Here is a 19,796-nt window from a genome sequence, read left to right on the forward strand (position 1 = left end):
TCCTCACTACAACAAAAGTCCACATGGTAAATCGTTAGTACCTAAACTCTCACACCAAATGTCACAATCCCTACCAACATTAAACCTAAGGGGTTTGTCCACAAAGACACCTCATATGTTGAATACGGTATGAACACTTGTATCCCAACAATAATTGGAGTATGTAGCCCCTAAGGATTCATGGCTCCTATCTAAAACCATCACAAAATTTAATGCAAAGTAGCAAAAGTGAAAAAAATAAATGATGAATCGGCATGCTTACATTCTCCGAACACACCATGAAAAAAGAGATAAGACAGTACACACAAAATTGATCCCTCTTAGCTCAGCTCAACTCAACTCCCCCTAGAGAGTATCTAAAATGTTATCAAGTCTTTTTGGAGAGAGAAAACCTCATAAAACCACAGTAGCATCTCTTCAATTGATTGCGTTGCAGTTAGGGTACCATCATATATATATATATTTTTTTGGGGGGGGAATGGGTACCATCATAGTTACAATAAAGTTTTTTTTTTTTTTGTCTCTCGTACCTTAATGCACTACACATCTGCCCCAGCAACAGTTTTACCTCTGCGAGACCGTTTCCTTTTCCTCTTGTTTTCACCATTGCCATCATCACCCTTAACTTCCTGCAAAGAGACTTCGATATCAAATAGTGCATGAAAGCACAATTTAGCTTTCATTCCAATGCTCAACTTAATAGATTACTAATGCTGCAGGAGGCTGGATTATTTGACTCAATCCCTAAGACAAAGGTAAATACATTTGAAAAAGAGACTAAAACAAGCTTACCTTCCCAGATGCTCGATTCGGGTTTTCATGGCTTTTTTTCTTCTTAACTGAAAGTGGATTCGGAGCCTATAAAAGTTGAGAAGAAAAAAAGGTCAATCCCATGAGCTTTATGATGGCACCTTATAAGTTAAAGAAAACAGTCATACGGGAATGATATTGCAGTAGTTATGCATTTTAGTCTGCAAACCAGTTAATGTTAAATTCTAGAATTCAGTTTCAAGACGTGATAGCACAATCTCCAAGCGACCTACATCCCTCAAATGATTCTAATTATTGCATGATTTTAGCTTTTCAAACTAATGGCATGTAATGTTAGTCGGATGACATCGGCGATGGCAGTAGATGTCAAGTTTGCATAATGCATGTCCATTGACATTTTCGTATTTCCAACTAACATGTTCTAATTTCATGAATCCTCAGTAACATTTGCAAAAGCAGTTCAGGAAACTTGCATTCTCATATAAAAAATGCACAAACCATAGAAACTCCTGCAATGATTAGGTTAGAGACGTACATCACATAAACATGACCAAATTGGTACAACTCAGAAGATGGATATGGAAAAGTACCTTAGCTTTCTTTCTTTTAAATCGAACTCTATCCTTTACATCTCTTTCCTTCCCTGAATAATTCCTGGTATTATGTGGCTGCAACCCTGGATTGTGATGACCCAAACCTTCTTCATCACCTGAATCTTCTTCATCCGCATTTGCTGAAACACTAGTAGTCCTCTTCTCTAATGCCTTATATTCCTTCTCAGTCAAATGAAGGCGTTTTTCTTCAGAAGATTTGACAAAATCACGCTGAAACTTAGATGGTTGCTCAAGGAAAAGGGCATTTCGTAGGCCAAATATTAAAGGAACATTAGGTACCTAAGGGAAGAGAAGAACACAAAATCAGAATACAAGTTCATAGGAAAATAATATTACAAACTCCAAAAGCGAGACTGCATAACAGTATGAATGTTCAAGTTGAATGCAAAAAATGATGTCTCCTTGAAGGAAAAAGAATAGAGCAAAAAGCAACTTTTGCTCCGATTCCTTATTTTCGTGATGTAGCCGTGTCCAACACATCCAAAGTGCGATGATACAACACTTTTAAGGACCCCCCCAAAGGCATATAAAAACTAAGAAGAAAAATAAATACATCTAACACCCGGACCCAAGTCCAACATAGAATAGCAATGCTAAGAATTTAAAAGCTGAAAAAGGGATAGAAAGTTACCTTCTGAAGTTTCTTTCGGAGATCAGCATCCTGGGTAGCAACAAAAAAGTGCTCAGAATTATTTTCTCCAATGACCTCCGCAATGCAAGCATCAGCACTGACCACCTTCTCATGATCACATCTGAATATGAGGTTCAATTACTGTTCAAACAAATTTAATTCATAGAAACAAGGCCAAACTAGGAAAATTATGCATACGGTTAACTTTCCACAAACAATTGTCAAAAAAGAAAAAAAATTTAAACAGAGAAGCCAGGCCATCACAATTCAGAAGCAAAACTGATAGTACCAGTAACTTAGCGCCTACCAGGTTCAAAAGAGAGAAAAAAAAAGGGGTTTACCTAGCAATTGCGAGTTTAAGAGCTGCTTGGAAAGATGCAGACTGAGCGACACCGAGTTTCTTCAGCTCTGCGAGAACACAGCTGAAAACCCCACACAACAAAAAAAGGGTTAGGTTTTCATATAAAAGCAATTATCTTTAGATACTCGGCCAACAAAAGGGTGGGGGTTTGAACCTGGTGGTGAAAAGCTTGACAGGGGCAGAAAGACAATTGGAGAGAGCCTTGTCAGCGGGTGTTAAGTCATTGTGAAGAAGGTGGTGCACGAAAGTTCCATCACAAAGAACCTTGAATGGCTGCCTGAAACCGAAGCACACGCAGAAAAATCTCACTGTCTTCCGGTGACGCTTCTGCTTCTTGAATCTCATATTTACTCTTCTCTCGTGTTAAAGAAAAACTGAGAACTTGAGTAACCCACAGCGATCGGCCGCAAGTTAAGATTTCATATTAAAGCCGCCAGGGTTCTGAAAGGGTTTTTGCTTTTACAATAATGAGTGTGTTTAGCGTAATTGAATTAACCCTCGCTTGCCTGTGTTTTGAATATATATATATTTTTATGTTTAATGAATTTAATTAATAATGAAAATTAAAATTTGTTATTTTCTGTTTATATTTTCCGTAATATAAATGTGTTTATGCGTGTTTTTATAATATTATTGTTTGCCTAAAAAATTATTATTGTTTGTATTTTTTTTCCCGCATAGAGTTTTCAATTTTATTTTTAAATTGTTCAACTAAACCTTCTTGATAACTTGTTTAAGAATAAGAAATATGAATATAATGGAAATACCATAGAATAAGGTTTGATATTATTTATGGGGACTCTAATATTCTCATTTCAAAATATAAAATTCGAAACAATTGAGATTCTTTTTGGAGATTTGATGTAGTTATTAATTCATATTTGGCATTTAGATGTGAAAATTTTATTCTTGATTCTACGAGAATTTTTATAAAAGCCTTTCATTTGCTTCTCTTCGATGGAAGTTTTATTTTCTCATAATGTATCCTAGTTTTTGGCCCAATTTTTCTTCTTATGATCGATTTAACTTCTTATCAAAAAGATATACCTTTGTTATATTTATCTCTTCAACAAGTTTAGTAATAAGCATAATGGTCTTATTATTCTGATAGAGAGAAGAACCTATGATTAGCTTTTTAGGAAATTTTCAAACAAACAATTTCAACAAAATCTTTCAATTTTTTATTTTAATAAGTGTCATCTCCTTATTTTACTAAGTCTTATCTCAATTGATATGTACATTATTATCAATCCAGGAGAAGATAAATTCAACTAAGTTGAGTTGAAAGGCATTATCCTGAGGAGAAAAATATGAGTAGTTCTGAACTTTTTATGTCAAAAAGAACAAATATAATAAAAATCTATTCGATTTTGATGTAAATAATATTAATTTTTGAATAATGACGAAAATGTTTTTAACTTTTATTCTCATGTATTGAATGGGAAAAATATACGTATTCATACAAACTTTACGTAAGAAGACCCAATTAACCAAAATGATCAATAAATAAAGCATGACACTCTCTGTATCATAGTTCGTAGTACATAAAAAGGATGAATCAGAATCCAAAAGTTCACGATTATTAACAATGTATAGTATGATTAATGTAAAAATCACACCAACCCATTTTTGCTATTAACAACAAATATTTGGTTTACAACAAAGATTTCTCATCACTTTTTTATCTTATAATAATAATAATAATAATGAACATAAAAATGAAAACAAAGAGAAAAAAAATTATTACAGCTGTTTTTTATACACTTAACAAACAGCTGAATCTCAAAGTAAAATTTGTACTTCACCAATATCACACGCATGTCACTCCCGGTATTTGGATGCTGCAGGCTTACAGGTTTTCTTTTTTTTCCTTTTTCTATTTTGTTGCTCTAAAAAGCTGGCTTCCAAGGGTCACAGTTGGGCTTCCTTCCCCCATCACCGTCGTCAAGCTCATCTCTTTATCGAGTATCCGATCAAGTTCCGCTACAACATAGCTCATGGTCGGTCTCCTCTCACTCGATGGTTCCAAACATCGGACGGTTAACCTTATGAATTCCTCCATGCCTTCAGCTGTGAAGCTACTGCCCAACCTCGGATCAATGATGCTGGAAATGTTGCTGTAATCGTGGCTATTTTGCACCTTCCAGAAAAGCAAAAGCCGAAAAGTTATGTTATTTAACTACAACTCACACTAATGTCTGAATTTCATTGCCAAGGCTCAAATGCTTTCTCATGGAGAAATCGCAAACTCGTAAGTTAAATCACGTGGTTAGTAACTACGATATTTAGAAATGCACGATTAAGTCTGTATAGAACCAGCAACTCATAACATCTCCAATCCATGGCGTTTGCGAAGCCCTGGAAGTCAAACACATGCACAAAGAAATGAAAGCTTACAAGTTTTCCTTTCATGCATAGAAAGATACCAACAGCTGTCATCTCATCTCCCTAAGCAAGTATTTCGAAAGCGTATAAATAAGGTGCACAAATGAAGCCAATGTCATACCCACTCGACAAGGTTCTCTGTGGAGTTTGAAGATGGTAATTCTGATGCTTCTCGCCCACTTACTAACTCCAAAAGGAATACTCCGAAACTATACACATCACTTTTTTCGGAAAAACGTCTAAACTCCCTCACCCTGCATTAGTCAACGCATACATTTAAGAATTATGAACGATACACCATCAGAACAGTCACAAAGTGAAGAGAGAGTACTCAGGAGCAAGAAATATCTCATCTGCTGTCACTTGAGAAGAAGGGCCAGCAACATCAATTCTTCCCAGAAAATTACGCAGTCCTGCATCCGCAACCTTTGCTATAAAATTCTCATCTACAAGAACATTTGCCGTTTTGAAATCTTTATGTACCAATCGAGGACTTAAAGAGTGGAGATGAGCCAAGCCTGCAAAAGGGACAAATAACAAATCTAGGCAACGTAAATCAGGCAGTAAATTTTCGAAAATTACAACCATAGAAGATGGACATCTGAATTTCGAAGTGTTGCAGAAGCTTACGAAACAATTTTGTGGGACCCTTATTCCTATTTGGATTAGTTTATCTAAAGAAAAGAAAAACTGATACCAGGAAAGCCACAAATGCTCACTGATTTTGCAGAGGATCACCTTTAGCTGCACCTAGAGCTATTGAAAGTCTATGCTTGAATTCTATCTTCTGAGCTGAGACTTGACCAACTCCTGCGGAAATGAACCAGAAAAAAGTTCAATATAGAACTAAATACTATTTCACTTTCACTATTAAATCCTCATCCATTTGCCTAGATGAACTCTCCCAACATGACATATACATATATGTAGGACAGAGAAGTTTGTTCATAAATGCAAAAATTGTGACTGGATAGAGAGTTACCGTACAAGTGAATGGAAACGCTTCCATTGGGTATATATTCGTAAACAAGAAATTGTTGATTATTTTCCTGGCAGTAGCCCAAAAGAGTGACAAGATTCCGATGCTGAATAGATGAAAGATAGCATGCCTAGGAGTAAAGTTGAGTACCATTAGATCAAAGGACAAACAGTGAATGAGTCTGTACTAAAGAAGCATGGATAGGGAACGATATTGGACCAAAATTTAAAGGCAAATAAAGATTTTACATCTTAAATAAATCATACCAAAAGCTGAAGAAAGAACATGACAAGCTTGCAAACAACCCAAGATGGAGTCATCAAATTGAGCTCACTAAGAAAAAGATTAACCAAAAATGTTGGCAACTAATTACTAGGATGAAACCCTGCCAGGTTTAGACCTAAGTGTGGGTTGTATGATATTCTTTGCTATATTTGACAGATGCTAGAAACCCTAAATAAATATTATGAGGGACTCAAATTAGCAAGTAATTTTTTAGAATTTTTTGAACCTTATGAAAAATCTCTACCTAAAAGCAATCCTCGATCGGCCATGGATGTTAGTTATGATTCCCATTACCATGATCAAGGCAATAAAGGCAAGGCAAGTGGCTTTTACCTCATCAATAAATTCCTGACTAGGAGCTCCAGCTCGCTTTTTGATAGCAACCAACATTCCATCTTGAAGCAAACCTTTATACACCTCACCAAATTTCCCTTCCCCGATCAAGTTTCTATCACTGAAATTTTTGGTCGCCAAAGACAACTCCCTCAACTCAAACCGTCTAGCTTCCCGCAGTGACAACTGGACCCCAATATGTCTTCCTAAAAGTCAGCGGAAAAAACGCAAATAAGTTATCTAGTACACCGTGCTTGTGGCTTTTAAGGGACTCTAGAAACAAGCATGACATAAATGTTACTACCTTGAACGGAGGGATCCGAAGATCCGGTCTCGGATGTTCTTGAAACACCCCGTTTGTGAAATAGGCAGAACCATATAAGCAAGCCAACTATCCCCACCAATGCCACGGCTCCTGCAGCACCTCCTAATATTGCTGCAAGATTCCTTGACATCTGGTATTGGAACTACTTCAGCTATGATTGAAATTATTATACATTTAACCTGAAATAAAGAAGACTAGACAACCGGATAAATCTTTATCCAGAACCAACATATGCATTCAAATTTCAGACAACAAAAGCCAGTGTGAATATAATGAAATGTAATACATATGATCCAATTATAGAATATAGATTATGTGGATAAGGCAACCAAGTTGCTAGTTATAAAAGAAAGATGTTTTGCATTGGTTAAAAGTTAAAAAATCTCAAAGAAGCAACTCAGCTTAGAACGTTTCAAATTCTATACTACTGAATACCCATTGTACGGAAACGCTCAACAATCGTAATTATCCAAATAATGCTGCAAATCAGAAACAAAAATGGAATTTAATTTGAGCACCCAGAGCATTTTGTATCCCTCCTTCATAGAGTTGACGAGATTCGAATTTAAGTGGACATATAAATCACAGATACACAACCCAATTGGTCGTCAAAAAAATGGTACTACTTATGAAGTCAAATCACAGAAAAAAAAAGATAATGAGACATTGACGGAAAATGAAAGGGAAGAAGAAAAGTCGGAAACTTCAAACCTGTATTCCCATTCATTTGGCAATGAGAAATCAAATTGATCTCTTTAGGAGCAGAATCACCGGCATTCCCACATCGAAAGAAGCGAGAAACAAGAAACTCGATTTGGGGGAAGAAACCGAGAGATATCCAGAATAAGATAAAGTGCGAATGGGTGAAATCAAGGTGAAAAAAAAAAAGGGATGGGGAGGGCAGACAAAAAGAGACAGCAGTGATGAGGAATCGAGGTGAGCAATAGTTGATGAAGTTGGTGGAATAGTTGTAGTTGGTTTTTTTTTTTAATAAACGAGGTGGAAGGTCCAAATCATCGAAAACAAATGAGAAAGAAAAAAAAAAACACAACACACAGACAGCTTTGGAATGCAAATTCAGTTCTGAATTTAAAAATTGAATGAATAACTTAGAAACGAATACCCCTCGTTGGATACAGACAATGCCGACAGAAAGTGACCCTGCGCCGACAACGCTTTCCCTCAGGGTTTAATACTTAATACTATATGTACAGCAAGCTAAGTAAAGAAAAAAACTACTGTTTTTATTCATTTGATTGGAATTATTCGAGAAGCTTGGGAAGCTAAAAGGCTTTTTATAAAGATAATGAAGAACAAGCAGAGTAGAAAATTTGATATAAACAAGAAATAAAATAAAAAGAAAAAGGGAACCCAATTCTTCCTTTTTTTGGGTAGTAATTGTTTCTTGATTTGTTTTGATTTGAAATTGTGAAATTCCTTTTTGGGTTTTTTTTCTTTTTTCCTTCGTATTTGTGGGCTGTAAAGCAAGATAAAATGGTTGTCTCCTACTGCAAGTTGAAAGGGAAGGGTGGGGGGTTTATTTGGTGTGTACTGTACAGAGCATCTTCGCTGGAACAGAACCACCACAAAATTCACGATTTTTTTTTTTAATAAAAGAACAAACAAATTACTAAAATTATGGAGAAAATAGTACAAAGATTAAAGATACTAACATGTATGTAATGATGAAACAAAAACAAATTAAATAAAAATAAAAAAGAAGAAGAAGAAGAGGAAGAAGAACAAGTGAAAGAGAGAGGGATTGAAAGCAGTGGGGTTTGCTATCCCCACCAGCCAGCTATGTTTTGATATTGCTTCTACTCATTGATTTTGTATATAAAAAAAATTGCTTTTTTTTTTCATGTTTTATTTATATTATTATTTATTTTATGATGAACTGATGAGGTGAGATTATAACAGCAGAAAAAACGGCAGAGCTACCATGTACAGCGAAGCTATATCCTTTTTGTGCCGTTTGTTTATACTTTATTCTAAAATTCTCACATGGAATGGAAGATGATAAAGATGAATAACACTTTGGATTCTGGTCGTCTTACATGAATGATTGAAGAAGGATGGGTTTGATTTTTGTGTTCTTTTTTCGATTTAATATTTTCTTAAGATGCGTCCAAATATGTTTGTTGTTGAATTGAAGAATCCTAACTATTATTGGATCCACTACACAATTATTGCCATATTCAATTCATTCGGTTGCGAAATTTTTTTTTAAGTGTTATAACATGTTGAATAAAGGATGATATCAATTTTTATTATTTTACAAAATAAATTTATTTTAAAATTTTCACAATATTTATCTATTTTGTTTTGAAATTTAAGCTTTTCACCTGCGTCCAAATTAGATTAGCCGACCCATTTTATGGTAAAAATACCATAAAATTTTTTATATTAAAAGTTAAATTGTATTTTACCATTCCATTAAAAATAAATAAATTAATCTATGTACATTAGATTAAAAAATAAATTAGTCCTTCTGTTTAAAAGTTTCATTTATTTCTACTGTTAAAATGAGGTACATGTAGCACATCACATGTAATTGTTTGGTTATTCTATTAGCTACACCAGTTTTTAACCATAAAAATAGATAATTTTTAACAGAATTGATCTGTTAGCTCTTTAATCATTTTTCGATTAGCTACACTAGTTTACTCATTTTTCGATAAAAGCGATAAAATACAGCTTAACTCTTAATATAATAATTTTCATGATACTTTTACTCTATTTTATTGTTTATATGATAATAAAATATTTTATTATTTAGTACAAATTTGATTTGAATTAAAAAATACATTATGCAAAATCCTACTCGATCAAATAGTTTTATTTATGAATAAGCTTAATTTTGATTTCAATTTGACAAAAAAAATGAAATTATAAAAGGAAAATCGTCAAATTATTATAATAAATGTTTGAATAAGAGGTGGTATTTAAGTTTTATAAAACAAATATCATCCTTGATGACTGCCATTTGATAAATTAAGGAAGCCATTGTTCTTCAAACCATATGCTGAGATATATAATTCTACCTAAAGCTCATCATGGGTGTAGCTGGATTAGTGTAAAAAATCAGGTCTATTTTATATGTTCAATCTGGATAAAAATATTAAATTCAAGCTTAGTCTGACTTGTTTGTATTAATTTTTTATATAAAAATAATTTTAAAAAATATAATATATCAAATAGGCTAAAAAATTAAAATAAATATTTCCTAAACATGTTGGAAATACATATAAAAAATATTTGTACTTAAATAATACTAACATAGTTGCAACATAATAAACAAATACTCTAAAATAGTAACAAATTTAATAATAAAATAATAATTATATAATATCTAAATAATAACAATAAAATAGTAACAATATAATAGTGAAATAGTAGCAAAACAACAACAAACAACAATAGATTTTTTTTGTCGAATTCGAGTTTGATTGGGCCTGGGCCAAAAAAGCATTTCCCGAAGCTTAGCCCGTTCTCTAAATGGACTTTATTTTTTGTCCAAACTCATTTTTTGAATCTATATTTTTACTCAAACCCTCTAACTTTTCGAATAAATATCTGAATCTAAACAAATATTCTGGCCATGATTAGGTCTAATAATTGATTATTTTCCCATCATTGTCAAAGAATTGAGTGAAGTTAAATCAACAAATAAAAAAAAACCCAAAAAAAGAAAAGGCTTTAAAAAAGCAAAAGCAATGGGAACCTAAGCTGCAAAAATATATTTGTAAAAAAAAACTATTTATTGAATGAGTTTTAAGTGAAGAAGTCAATAAATTTCTTTAAATTCATAATTATTTTGAATAGTGTTTTTAATTATTTTTAATTATTTTTATATAAATAAAATTGTATATGTAAATATAAAATTATAATAATATTTATTACTTATTAATAATTTTTTAAATATTTTACCAGTTGAATTTGAGTCTTACAACCTAAAACAAGAGAATTACGCTAATATAATTTTTATTTTAAAATAATTTTTAGAAACGATTAGTTGAATGAATATTTCATGATAGGATAACAGGAATGTAATATTTTAAGGAGGAGTTTATAGTATGTTTCATTAACTTATTTGATTTATTTTGTTGTAATGTAAGATTCAATTGTTTATTGTCGATTGAGTCTTAATTTGATTGGTATAGGTATTGTTACCAATGTAGGAGGATGTGGGTTTAAGTATATTAAAGTGTATTATCCTCTTATTTATGGTTTAGAGTGAGGCTATAAGTAATTTTAGACATTATTTCGGAAAGAAAAACATATATGATTATTTTAAACAAATTTAATTTTTTTAAATATTTTTTTGTTTCAAATTCCATGAAATTATGATAACTTATAATAATTCTTATTTATATTACAATTTATATATATAAGGAAATATATGATGTTAAAATAAATTTATAAATCATAATTCTAATAATTGATGAAAAGTTGTTCATATCCCACCATAATTATAATTCATTAATATAATAACAAATAAATATTTAAAATAAATATAATAGTTATAAATTTAAAATTTGACCACCGTTAAGAAAAATGAGTAATTTTGTTTTCAGCTATACTTAAATTTTATTTTTATTCGAAAATGTAAGATTAATGAAATTAGTCTTAACATTATTTGAAAATATATAAAATTACGAGGAATTAAAATAATATAATTTTATTTTGAAAGGTAATATTAGCAGTTAAGATCAAAGATTCCATCAATCAAATGTAATATCATTATGATTTGAAACCCAAATCTGCTTATTAAGTTATTATTATAGAGATCTACCCAAGGTCAATCATATCCCTAAATATAGGGGTAAAATTGTCCATTTAAATGAACATATGGGGCTATTAGTGTCCAAATAAATAAAATCCTATCTTCGTCGACAGCCTCATAAGAGATTAACGGATCTTAGAAATCAAAACTCACTTTCAAATTGCAAAGCAGAAATCAGCTAAATAAACAGGAAAAATGGACGCAATTGACTCATTTTTTGATCCGCTAAGGGAGTTCGCTAAGGACAGTGTCCGTCTCGTCAAGAGATGCCACAAGCCGGATCGCAAAGGTTACTGATGTTTCCTTCTTCTTCTTTTTTTCTCTTGATGATTAGATTTTGTTGATCCGTCAGAATCCTGATTGGAAGATTCTTTTTGTTTTAGAATTTACGAAGGTGGCGTTCCGTACAGCGATCGGATTCGTGGTTATGGGATTTGTAGGATTTTTCGTCAAGCTCATCTTTATCCCCATTAACAACATTATTGTTGGATCCGGTTAGGTAAGGTTAGGTTCCTTCTGTTTTTACTTTATTTTTCACATTATTACGAGGTTCGCTGTCTTAATTACTATAGATCTGTCACTGATTCGGTATTTATCTGTATTTATGTGAATCGTTTTGGAAGTTAATGCATTGGAAAACGAAATCTTCTGGATCTTGTGAAAATCTGTTCTCCACAACTATGAAAATTGAAAATTTTCTGAAGTTTAGATTCTTGAGTGGTAGGGAAAACCTGGAAATTGAATTAGTTTTTAACTACATAGTATTGTTCTTCATTGATGAATCCCCATTTGGCGTCCCAGGGTCGGTATTACGTAGAAAAAGGAATAAACAATTGGTCATGGTAAAATAATAAGGGGAAAACTCCTTTCCTGCTACGGTGATTCATAGGATTGTCTTAGAAACCTTTTTGGACGGTATCGAGCTCGACTTGTTCATGCTATAGTTCATTAAGCCCCAATTTCGCTATATCTAATGAGCAATAAAGTGGTCTAAACTCACATTCTAGATAAAGCAATGAGAATGGGTGAGAACTAAGAAAGCGTCGAAGGCGAGCACTTTCGTAGATCATATTTGTTGAAGCTGTTTTAGGGTCATAAACATAAAGTATCAATTATCTGTTACATGTCAAATACTGGATTCTGCAGCAGGGTTAGACATGATCATGTTGGATTAAGTTTCTGTATCTGGGTGGCATCCATAAGCAAATAAACCAAATAATTGCAGATTAACAAATAGATATAGCCATTAATTTATCTTCTTTGAGTAGAACTCTATGAAATACACCACAAACACCTCAGCAATGTGCATGCTTTTCATTTGGACTTGAGTTTGCTAGTTTTGGGGGCATTGTGCTAACTCCGAATCTTTTGTATAAATTGCAGGCTTGCTTTCATGTTACTGACTCAACAGCACAGATCGAGAGATAAATTGCCTGAGATCTCGAACTAATTTCAGTATAGACTTTGGTTTTCCTCTATATTCATATTTGTTGGATTTGGGTTTAGTTTTTAGTGTTGAAATGGAAACTACTTGAAGCAAATACAATCCTTGAGTTTTGGTCCAATGATTTATGTTTTTTCCTTGTATCAATGCTCATCCATGGTAAAAGTACCATGGATGTCCTTTTGCAAGTAGTCAAATTATGTGTTATATTCTCTCTGCTCAAAAATGGGCAAATTAGTTATTGTATATTAAGTTACTGAGTCTTTCTATTTAAAATTTCATCCATTTTTTGCTATTAAAAATTAGTCATTATATGTCAGCATAAGATATATGTAACTCGTCACGTGTCATTGTTTGATTATTTTGTCAATCACACTAGTTTTTAATAATACAAAAAATTTTCATATAAATAATCAATTTATCTTTTAATTTAACGTATAATGACTAATTTATTTCTTTCTTGGAGGGGACAAAAGACAATCAAATTATTAATATAAGATTTTTTATAATACTTTTACCACTATTTTTATTGTCTAGCAAATTCATTTGGGATAGCTTTAATTTTCTACCATCAAATCTCACCGTTGAACTAAAATTTCATCTCTTTTTAGTAAATGAATTAACGTTATCTATGGAGGAAATGATGTCATGATTTTTAATCAATGAGCAGGAGCCCTATATTCCTACTTTTCCTCCTAAAATGAAAAAAACGAAAAGAAAATGAATTAACGTTATCTATGGAGGAAATGATGTCATGATTTTTAATCAATGAGCAGGAGCCCTATATTCCTTCTTTTCCTCCTAACATGAAAAAACGAAAAGAAAAAAAGGAGGAAAATTTGATACGAGATCTACACCTTTTTTCTGACGTTTTCGGGGTTAAATGGGGACCAATTCTCGAAAAATATTCTTATTTAACTGAAGTTAACCTTTGTGCAAATATTAGGAAAGTGGTACTGGAAATAGTGTCAAAGAATCTATCTAATTGCATTATGTGGGGAGTAGGGAAGTGGAGCCTCAATTTGGTGAAAAGTTGGTTAACTACACCAAACCAGAGGTTGGACATGATCTCTCGCAATAATGGTGTGGGGTTTGAAATTCAATAATCAAGAAGGTTTAACAAAGAGACCACTCATCAACCTGGCCAGCAGGGCAGTTTGGAGTGAAGGGTGTAGTGTCGGGAATAGAATGTTTTGTTTTTTTTTCTACTTTTATAAAATTTGAGATTTAGTAAATCATTTTTTCAAATTAAATTTTTAATTCAATTATTATAATAATATTTATTTATCCGTAAAAAATTATCAATTTAACATATTGATTAAGTTGTCATCATGTAAAATGAAGTATAATTAATTGAGAATAAATATATTAAATTAACAATTTTTATTGAAACTGTCAACTGTGATAATAATTGAACTAGAATTTTTAAATTAAAAAAATAAAAATATTGAAATTTTAACTTTTAATATATAGGGATTACATCTCAAATTCTATAAAAATACATGGATTAATAGCATATTTTAATCTTTTTCACTTTTATTTTCTTTTTCTATTGTTATCTTTGCGTGTTATGTTGCTCTTACATCCAACATGTGATCCGGTATAATAATAAATATTTATTTATATCTATGAAATGTTTTTTTGAGTTAATGTCACCTTTAATCGAGTCACCAACTCGGTTAGGAAATTATGAGAATATTCTTTTGTATTTAAAATAAGTTATACTATTTGAGAGTATTTTGGTATTTTTATTTTAACAAAAATCAATTAAAATATACATATAATGGGATTTGAACTCATATCAATTAGATTAATAAAACCTTAAATTTACTACTTAATCAAAACTTATTTTTAATATATTTTATATAATTTTCTTTTAATATACACAATTTATTATTTCCAACGGTTCTATATATATTAATAATGTTGTTAATTGAGTTGGTGTTATAAGTTAACTTGACACTAACAATCGTTGATAAAATCATAATAAATAATTATAGTGCATTTAATATTGTTTATTTTATATGATGTATTTAAATTTAGTTTTACTCACAATTTAATCTATTTTTATTTTAATATCGTATATATTTCATGTGTTATTATGATTAATTAGTTTCAAACGATAAATTTTATTGTTTATTATATGTTATTTTTAAATGCGTTTTTATATTTTAAATTCATGATTTTTACACACATACATTTGTGATGGAATTTCTAGTAATAATAAAATACATTTGTTGAAATATTATCAGGTATTGTGCCCTACTCTCACAATTGTCTGGGTCTTGTTTCTACAACTGTATTTAGGCCCAATATAAATTTCTAGCTGTCTCTCCAGCTGCGAGCATCCGTTAAAATAAATTCATTTTTCTAATAAAATTTTAATATTTTGTATCCTAATAATCTTCAACTCAAGACCCAATATTTTAAAATCCTAAAATCGTAAATTTTAAGATTTTAAATTCTAAACATATCATAAACCGAATAAACATTGTGTTGATGTTATTATTTATTAAATTATTTAATTAATCAACATTAATTAAAGTTAAATTTTAAAATATTATTGAAGAGAATTTATTTTGCATTAGAAAGTGGTTGATATTAATTAAAAATATAAAGTGATAATGACTGTGTCTTAACTCAATTAGTCTCGTTGCTATTGCAACCGGTTGCAATTTAGGGGGCTGGGGCTAGTAGCAACCCTTAAAATGAAAAGTTGTCCATTTAGGTCCTTTAAAAAATTTTAAATTTTAAATTTTAAATTAGTAAAAGTAAAATTGTACTTTGACCCATTAATATTTTCTTTTAAAGTTTAATATTGGCCTCCTAAAAAATTTTTCTAACTTTGTCTTGATTGCAACAATAAGAAGAATGTGAGTTCAAGCGTGCTTAAGCATGTTTTTTTCTTTGATTTAAGGGTCTGAAGAGGTAATGTTAGGAGGAGATGGCAAAGACCTTGATCCTCTAAAAATGAAAAAAATTAGTTAAATCATTTTAAAAATAATAAAATTGCACTTTAACTCCAAATGTGAAAAAATAATTCTATTTGTTCCCTTTAAAATATGGAATTATAAAATATTATATGATAAAATTACATTTTAACCTTTTAAAAAATTTATAATTCAGTTTCAAAATATTTGAGATGTTATGCCTAAAATTAGACATTGTGTCAATATATGTACATATAAAGTAATACATTTTTATTAAATGACTAAAAATAACTTTCTAAAATTATCCCCATATAAATTAAATTCTACAAGTTTTCATCTCATCCCTCCCACTTCATTTTTTTGGCCCCATCCCTTGTTTGTTGGATGCTATTTATTGTTACTTCTTTTGGGTTAAAATGACAATTGAGCTTTGGTAAAATTATAATTTGGTCCATTTCCCTTGATGAAAGTGAAAAAAAAAGGGACAAATGGAATTGATTTGCCAGCTAATTTTAGACAGATGTTTGCCACATTAATATTTATTTGGATTGAATGGACAGCTTAAAATGTTTTGTTCCTATAATTATAATACTGTATGCTTACTTTGACCATTTAATTTAATATGAAGATGTCACATGGTGTGCAATTTGACCAACAAACAAAATGCATTCATCCATTCATTCTTGTTGTCAGCCACACTAACTAGTTATAATTTAGTGCTCACTTTGTGCATTACATGTTGGGATCATGTTTTAGTATGATTTAAAATGCACACAACATGTCGTGCTAATACAATAACAATCATCCTTCAATCTTCAAAACATAAATTATTTATTTAATTCAATGATAATAAAAATTAAAAATATGATTGATAATTTGTTATTCAATCAACTATTAACGTGAATTTGAGAATCCGATTTAATTCATTTGAATTTAAATTTAATTCAGTTTGAGCTGATAAAAAAATTAATGACTCAAATTTATTCTACATGAATTTCAGAATTGATATTAAATTACTTGAGTCTAAAAGAACACACCATTTATGAAAAGAAATTAATATAAAATAACATAAATTCAAAATAACCTAAATTTGAAACAATTTAAACGTAGAATACTTGTAATAAAAAATGACCAAAATTAATCCAAAACAGTTCAAATCCAATCGAACTTAATTTGATCAAAGAAAGCCAAAAACTCAAATTCATTTAATTTGTATTCAACTTAACTACAATTCTAAATGTTTCGAATTCGAAATAATATAAACTTAGGGTCTGTTTGATTGGCTGTAAAATGTTTTCCGTAAAATGATTTCTGAAAAATGTTTTACTTTTCTGTAAAATGACTTACTGGAAAATATTTTCTGGTGTTTGATTGAATCTGTGTAAAATATTTTCTGCTGTTTGACAGATTTCCTGAAAATATTTTCCGGAAAAGTTGTTTTTTACATATATTAATATATATTAATAAATTTTTATATTTTAAATTGTTTTTACATATATTGCAATGATTATTTATAATAATACTCAATAATAAGCTACAATATTGATCGTTATAAATTGAAAAAATATTATCCACAATGAATACTAGTAAGAATATTGAATAATTATAAATTGCTTCGAAACCATAATGAGTACTAGAAATAATATTATCCAAATACATAATTAGTAGTACACCACATAGTAACAACATTGTCTAAGTGCATAATATTACAACACATAAAAGTATCAATATCTTCAACCCTGAGAAAATTTTTGAAGCCAAATTTTTCTATGCTTCTTACTTTTAACTAAAAACATTTTGGCCTCTGATTCATGACTCCCTAGATAACTAAAAACATTTTGAAGCCAAATTTTTCTATGCTACCCTCCTACTGTACAGAATATAGTGATTTTGAACATCAATTATTTGAACATCACAGCTTTGAAGATGCTTTGTGAGGGAATCTAGTGATTTTGAGTCACCTAAAACTCCTCAATAATATCACATAAATTTTCTGTAAGGTACTTTTCTCTTCTAGACTGTAAGATGCATTAGTAAGGACATTTTGTTCTCTGAAGTAAAGATTCTGGGAGTTGAATAATTCTGTTTCATTTTTTGGCAGGAGAAAATTCTGGGATAAGAATTGGTTTATACACCCCCTATCATTCCATATTTAAAGGCATCACCCCCAGTGGGAATTCTGTTTATGGATCTTGCTAACATGTCATATTGTTCTTCTGGGTTGGCATAAATAATGGTTTTTGTCTTGGATTTTGTAGTTGGTTTGAGGTGGCATAAATAACAGCATTATTTGACCGATAAACAGAGCCATTGGGATCAACAGAAAAATGTGACAACTAGGTCTCTCAAACACTGGCAGCAACCTCTACCATCCTTTAGAAGCATGCTAGGTTGGGTGCTTAAGTAGGCATTATTATAAAGAATTTTATCACTTTAGAGAGTGGGATTTGAGTAGTCATTTTTAGTTATTTTTTCCCCTTTAAATCACCATTTCACATGTCTTTTAAGTTGAAGTTGCAGAATATTTTCTGAGTACTCATTTGCTAGAATTTTAAAGTTTCTAATATAGTTCGCTCAGATGGTAGTCCTCATCGAAATAGGAGTGTTGGCTCTTATCAGATTAGGAGCTTTATAGAATCTATTATAAAACAATTTCTACTGCTCTCCACATAGTATGATCCAATCAATTCTAACAATGAAACTCACTCCTACATGAAACACTAATTACCTAACCGAACCTTTAGCAATCCCATTGTTGCTCATTTTTTATTGATTTTCCAAAACAAGAAACCCAAAAAGAAAAACCGAACCTCCAAAATGAAATTCAGAACACGAACAATCAGTTAGACCCAAAATACTAATCTTCTGGCCTTTTTCGATCCAATCTGAATCACATCCATGCAAACCCAAAAGATAAAAAGAAAATCCTACCCAAAATCAATAATAATGCCAAGAAAAGCAATCATTTCTTTTTCTTTTTAATAACAAACTCAAAATGAATTAAACAACGCTGAATAGAACCGAAGCATCATCAAAGACGTGAAATCAAACCCAGAAATCTAAAATAAGTTACCATAATCAAATGCAATAATGAATCAAATAAATCACTGATAAATCAAACATTTAGCAAAGAAGCTAAACCAGCTAAACAAACAAGTGATGCTAAACAGACAAATTATGAACATCAACGAGTAAACAAAGAGTTTACCTTAAATACGAATTTGTTGGCGATTCGGGAATAAACAAACCCTTGATTTTCTGGAACTGGAACTGGGTGGAGGACCGGAGGTAGACCGGAGGTGGATCGATGGAGGACGGAGGTAGCTTGATGCCTTGATTTTGGATTTGGGAAAAAAATGGAGGAGGGGAGATAGGGTTAGGGAAGACTGTCGGCAGTAAAACAAAACAATAATGTTGTGGATACAGTAAAATTAGCAACAATAGCAGAGGAGATGAGGCAGAGATGATGAGGAGCTATGGAAATGGTTTCAACGGTGAGAAGATGAGCTGTGGAAAATGTCTTACCGATTTCTAAGGGGTAAGACATTTTCCGGAAATATAGGGTTGATTTTCCCGTGTTTTGGAATTGATTTTCCAAAAGGAAATCATTTTCCTCCAATCAAACACCGGAAAATGGGGAAAACCATTTCCGGAAAATCATTTCCCCTATCAAACAGACCCTTAAAGTGATCAAAATCTAAAATTATTTAAAATTATTATGATAAAAACATTCAACGCTATATGAAATAACAGAAATGGAAAATTATTTAATTTTAAAATAATCTAAACCTAAAATATTTAAAAATTTTAAAACACATATTATGGTTAATCAGAGCCAAAACTAATCACAATTTAATAACTCACTTAATAAGTTCGGTCAAAAAGTCCATTGGATTTAATTACTCCAAAAATGGAAAGGGAAAAGTGTGTACATGCGGCGTGCCCGAGAACT

At 31.1% G+C, this 19,796-nt stretch overlaps 3 protein-coding genes and 1 long non-coding RNA gene across 10 annotated transcripts; 2 read left to right on the top strand and 2 right to left on the bottom strand.

The window, feature by feature from the left end:
• Positions 1–242: 242 nt before the first annotated feature.
• On the bottom strand, positions 243–2,883 carry LOC107922761 (rRNA-processing protein UTP23 homolog). The gene is made up of 6 exons (XM_016852916.2): positions 2,532–2,883; positions 2,358–2,438; positions 2,017–2,137; positions 1,362–1,664; positions 793–858; positions 243–629 (listed from the first exon to the last, which is right to left on the bottom strand). Exons 1-6 carry the CDS (start codon positions 2,720–2,722, stop codon positions 540–542), a joined length of 852 nt encoding a protein of 283 aa, XP_016708405.2. The 5' UTR covers positions 2,723–2,883; the 3' UTR covers positions 243–539.
• A 1,095-nt stretch (positions 2,884–3,978) lies between these two features.
• Positions 3,979–8,486, bottom strand: LOC107924204 (probable serine/threonine-protein kinase PBL22). 6 transcript variants are annotated; one of them, XM_016854540.2, is made up of 8 exons: positions 7,396–8,486; positions 6,664–6,814; positions 6,360–6,565; positions 5,745–5,871; positions 5,501–5,572; positions 5,094–5,280; positions 4,884–5,016; positions 3,979–4,517 (listed from the first exon to the last, which is right to left on the bottom strand). In XM_016854540.2, the coding sequence occupies exons 1-8, from the start codon at positions 7,405–7,407 to the stop codon at positions 4,254–4,256; spliced, it is 1,152 nt and encodes a 383-aa protein (XP_016710029.1). In that variant the 5' UTR covers positions 7,408–8,486; the 3' UTR covers positions 3,979–4,253. The 6 variants fall into 6 exon arrangements, with proteins under 6 accessions (XP_016710029.1, XP_016710031.1, XP_016710026.1 ...); XM_016854542.2 differs by having other exon boundaries at positions 3,979–4,735; XM_016854537.2 differs by having other exon boundaries at positions 5,094–5,304.
• Positions 8,487–11,534: 3,048 nt separating this feature from the next.
• Positions 11,535–13,216, top strand: LOC107922879 (protein transport protein Sec61 subunit gamma). Of its 2 annotated transcripts, none has more exons than XM_016853085.2 (3): positions 11,535–11,759; positions 11,854–11,974; positions 12,854–13,216. In XM_016853085.2, the coding sequence occupies exons 1-2, from the start codon at positions 11,666–11,668 to the stop codon at positions 11,967–11,969; spliced, it is 210 nt and encodes a 69-aa protein (XP_016708574.1). In that variant the 5' UTR covers positions 11,535–11,665; the 3' UTR covers positions 11,970–11,974; positions 12,854–13,216. The 2 variants fall into 2 exon arrangements, with proteins under 2 accessions (XP_016708574.1, XP_016708573.1); XM_016853084.2 differs by having other exon boundaries at positions 11,854–11,969.
• Positions 13,217–17,547: 4,331 nt separating this feature from the next.
• Positions 17,548–18,870, top strand: LOC107923273 (uncharacterized). Its single transcript, XR_001691560.2, has 2 exons — positions 17,548–17,844; positions 17,946–18,870. It is a non-coding gene; the product is annotated as an uncharacterized lncRNA (long non-coding RNA).
• Positions 18,871–19,796: the final 926 nt, after the last annotated feature.

The sequence above is a fragment of the Gossypium hirsutum genome, chromosome A11 (genome assembly GCF_007990345.1).
Source record: "Gossypium hirsutum isolate 1008001.06 chromosome A11, Gossypium_hirsutum_v2.1, whole genome shotgun sequence".
In the NCBI taxonomy this organism is placed as follows: Eukaryota; Viridiplantae; Streptophyta; class Magnoliopsida; order Malvales; family Malvaceae; genus Gossypium; species Gossypium hirsutum.

Excerpts from the sequence above, each read along its gene's own strand:
- LOC107922761 (XM_016852916.2), bottom strand. The coding sequence starts at position 2,722 with ATGAGATTCAAGAAGCAGAAGCGTCACCGGAAGACAGTGAGATTTTTC. Across the intron at positions 859-1,361 it reads TTAAAAGAAAGAAAGCTAAG|GCTCCGAATCCACTTTCAGT; the intron begins GTACTTTTCCAT and ends CAACTTTTATAG. Across the intron at positions 630-792 it reads CGAATCGAGCATCTGGGAAG|GAAGTTAAGGGTGATGATGG; the intron begins GTAAGCTTGTTT and ends GTCTCTTTGCAG.
- LOC107924204 (XM_016854537.2), bottom strand. Across the intron at positions 6,566-6,663 it reads TTCGGATCCCTCCGTTCAAG|GAAGACATATTGGGGTCCAG; the intron begins GTAGTAACATTT and ends GCTGACTTTTAG. Across the intron at positions 5,872-6,359 it reads GTCAGGAATTTATTGATGAG|GCATGCTATCTTTCATCTAT; the intron begins GTAAAAGCCACT and ends CTTTACTCCTAG.
- LOC107922879 (XM_016853085.2), top strand. The coding sequence starts at position 11,666 with ATGGACGCAATTGACTCATTTTTTGATCCGCTAAGGGAGTTCGCTAAG. Across the intron at positions 11,760-11,853 it reads CCACAAGCCGGATCGCAAAG|AATTTACGAAGGTGGCGTTC; the intron begins GTTACTGATGTT and ends TTTTTGTTTTAG.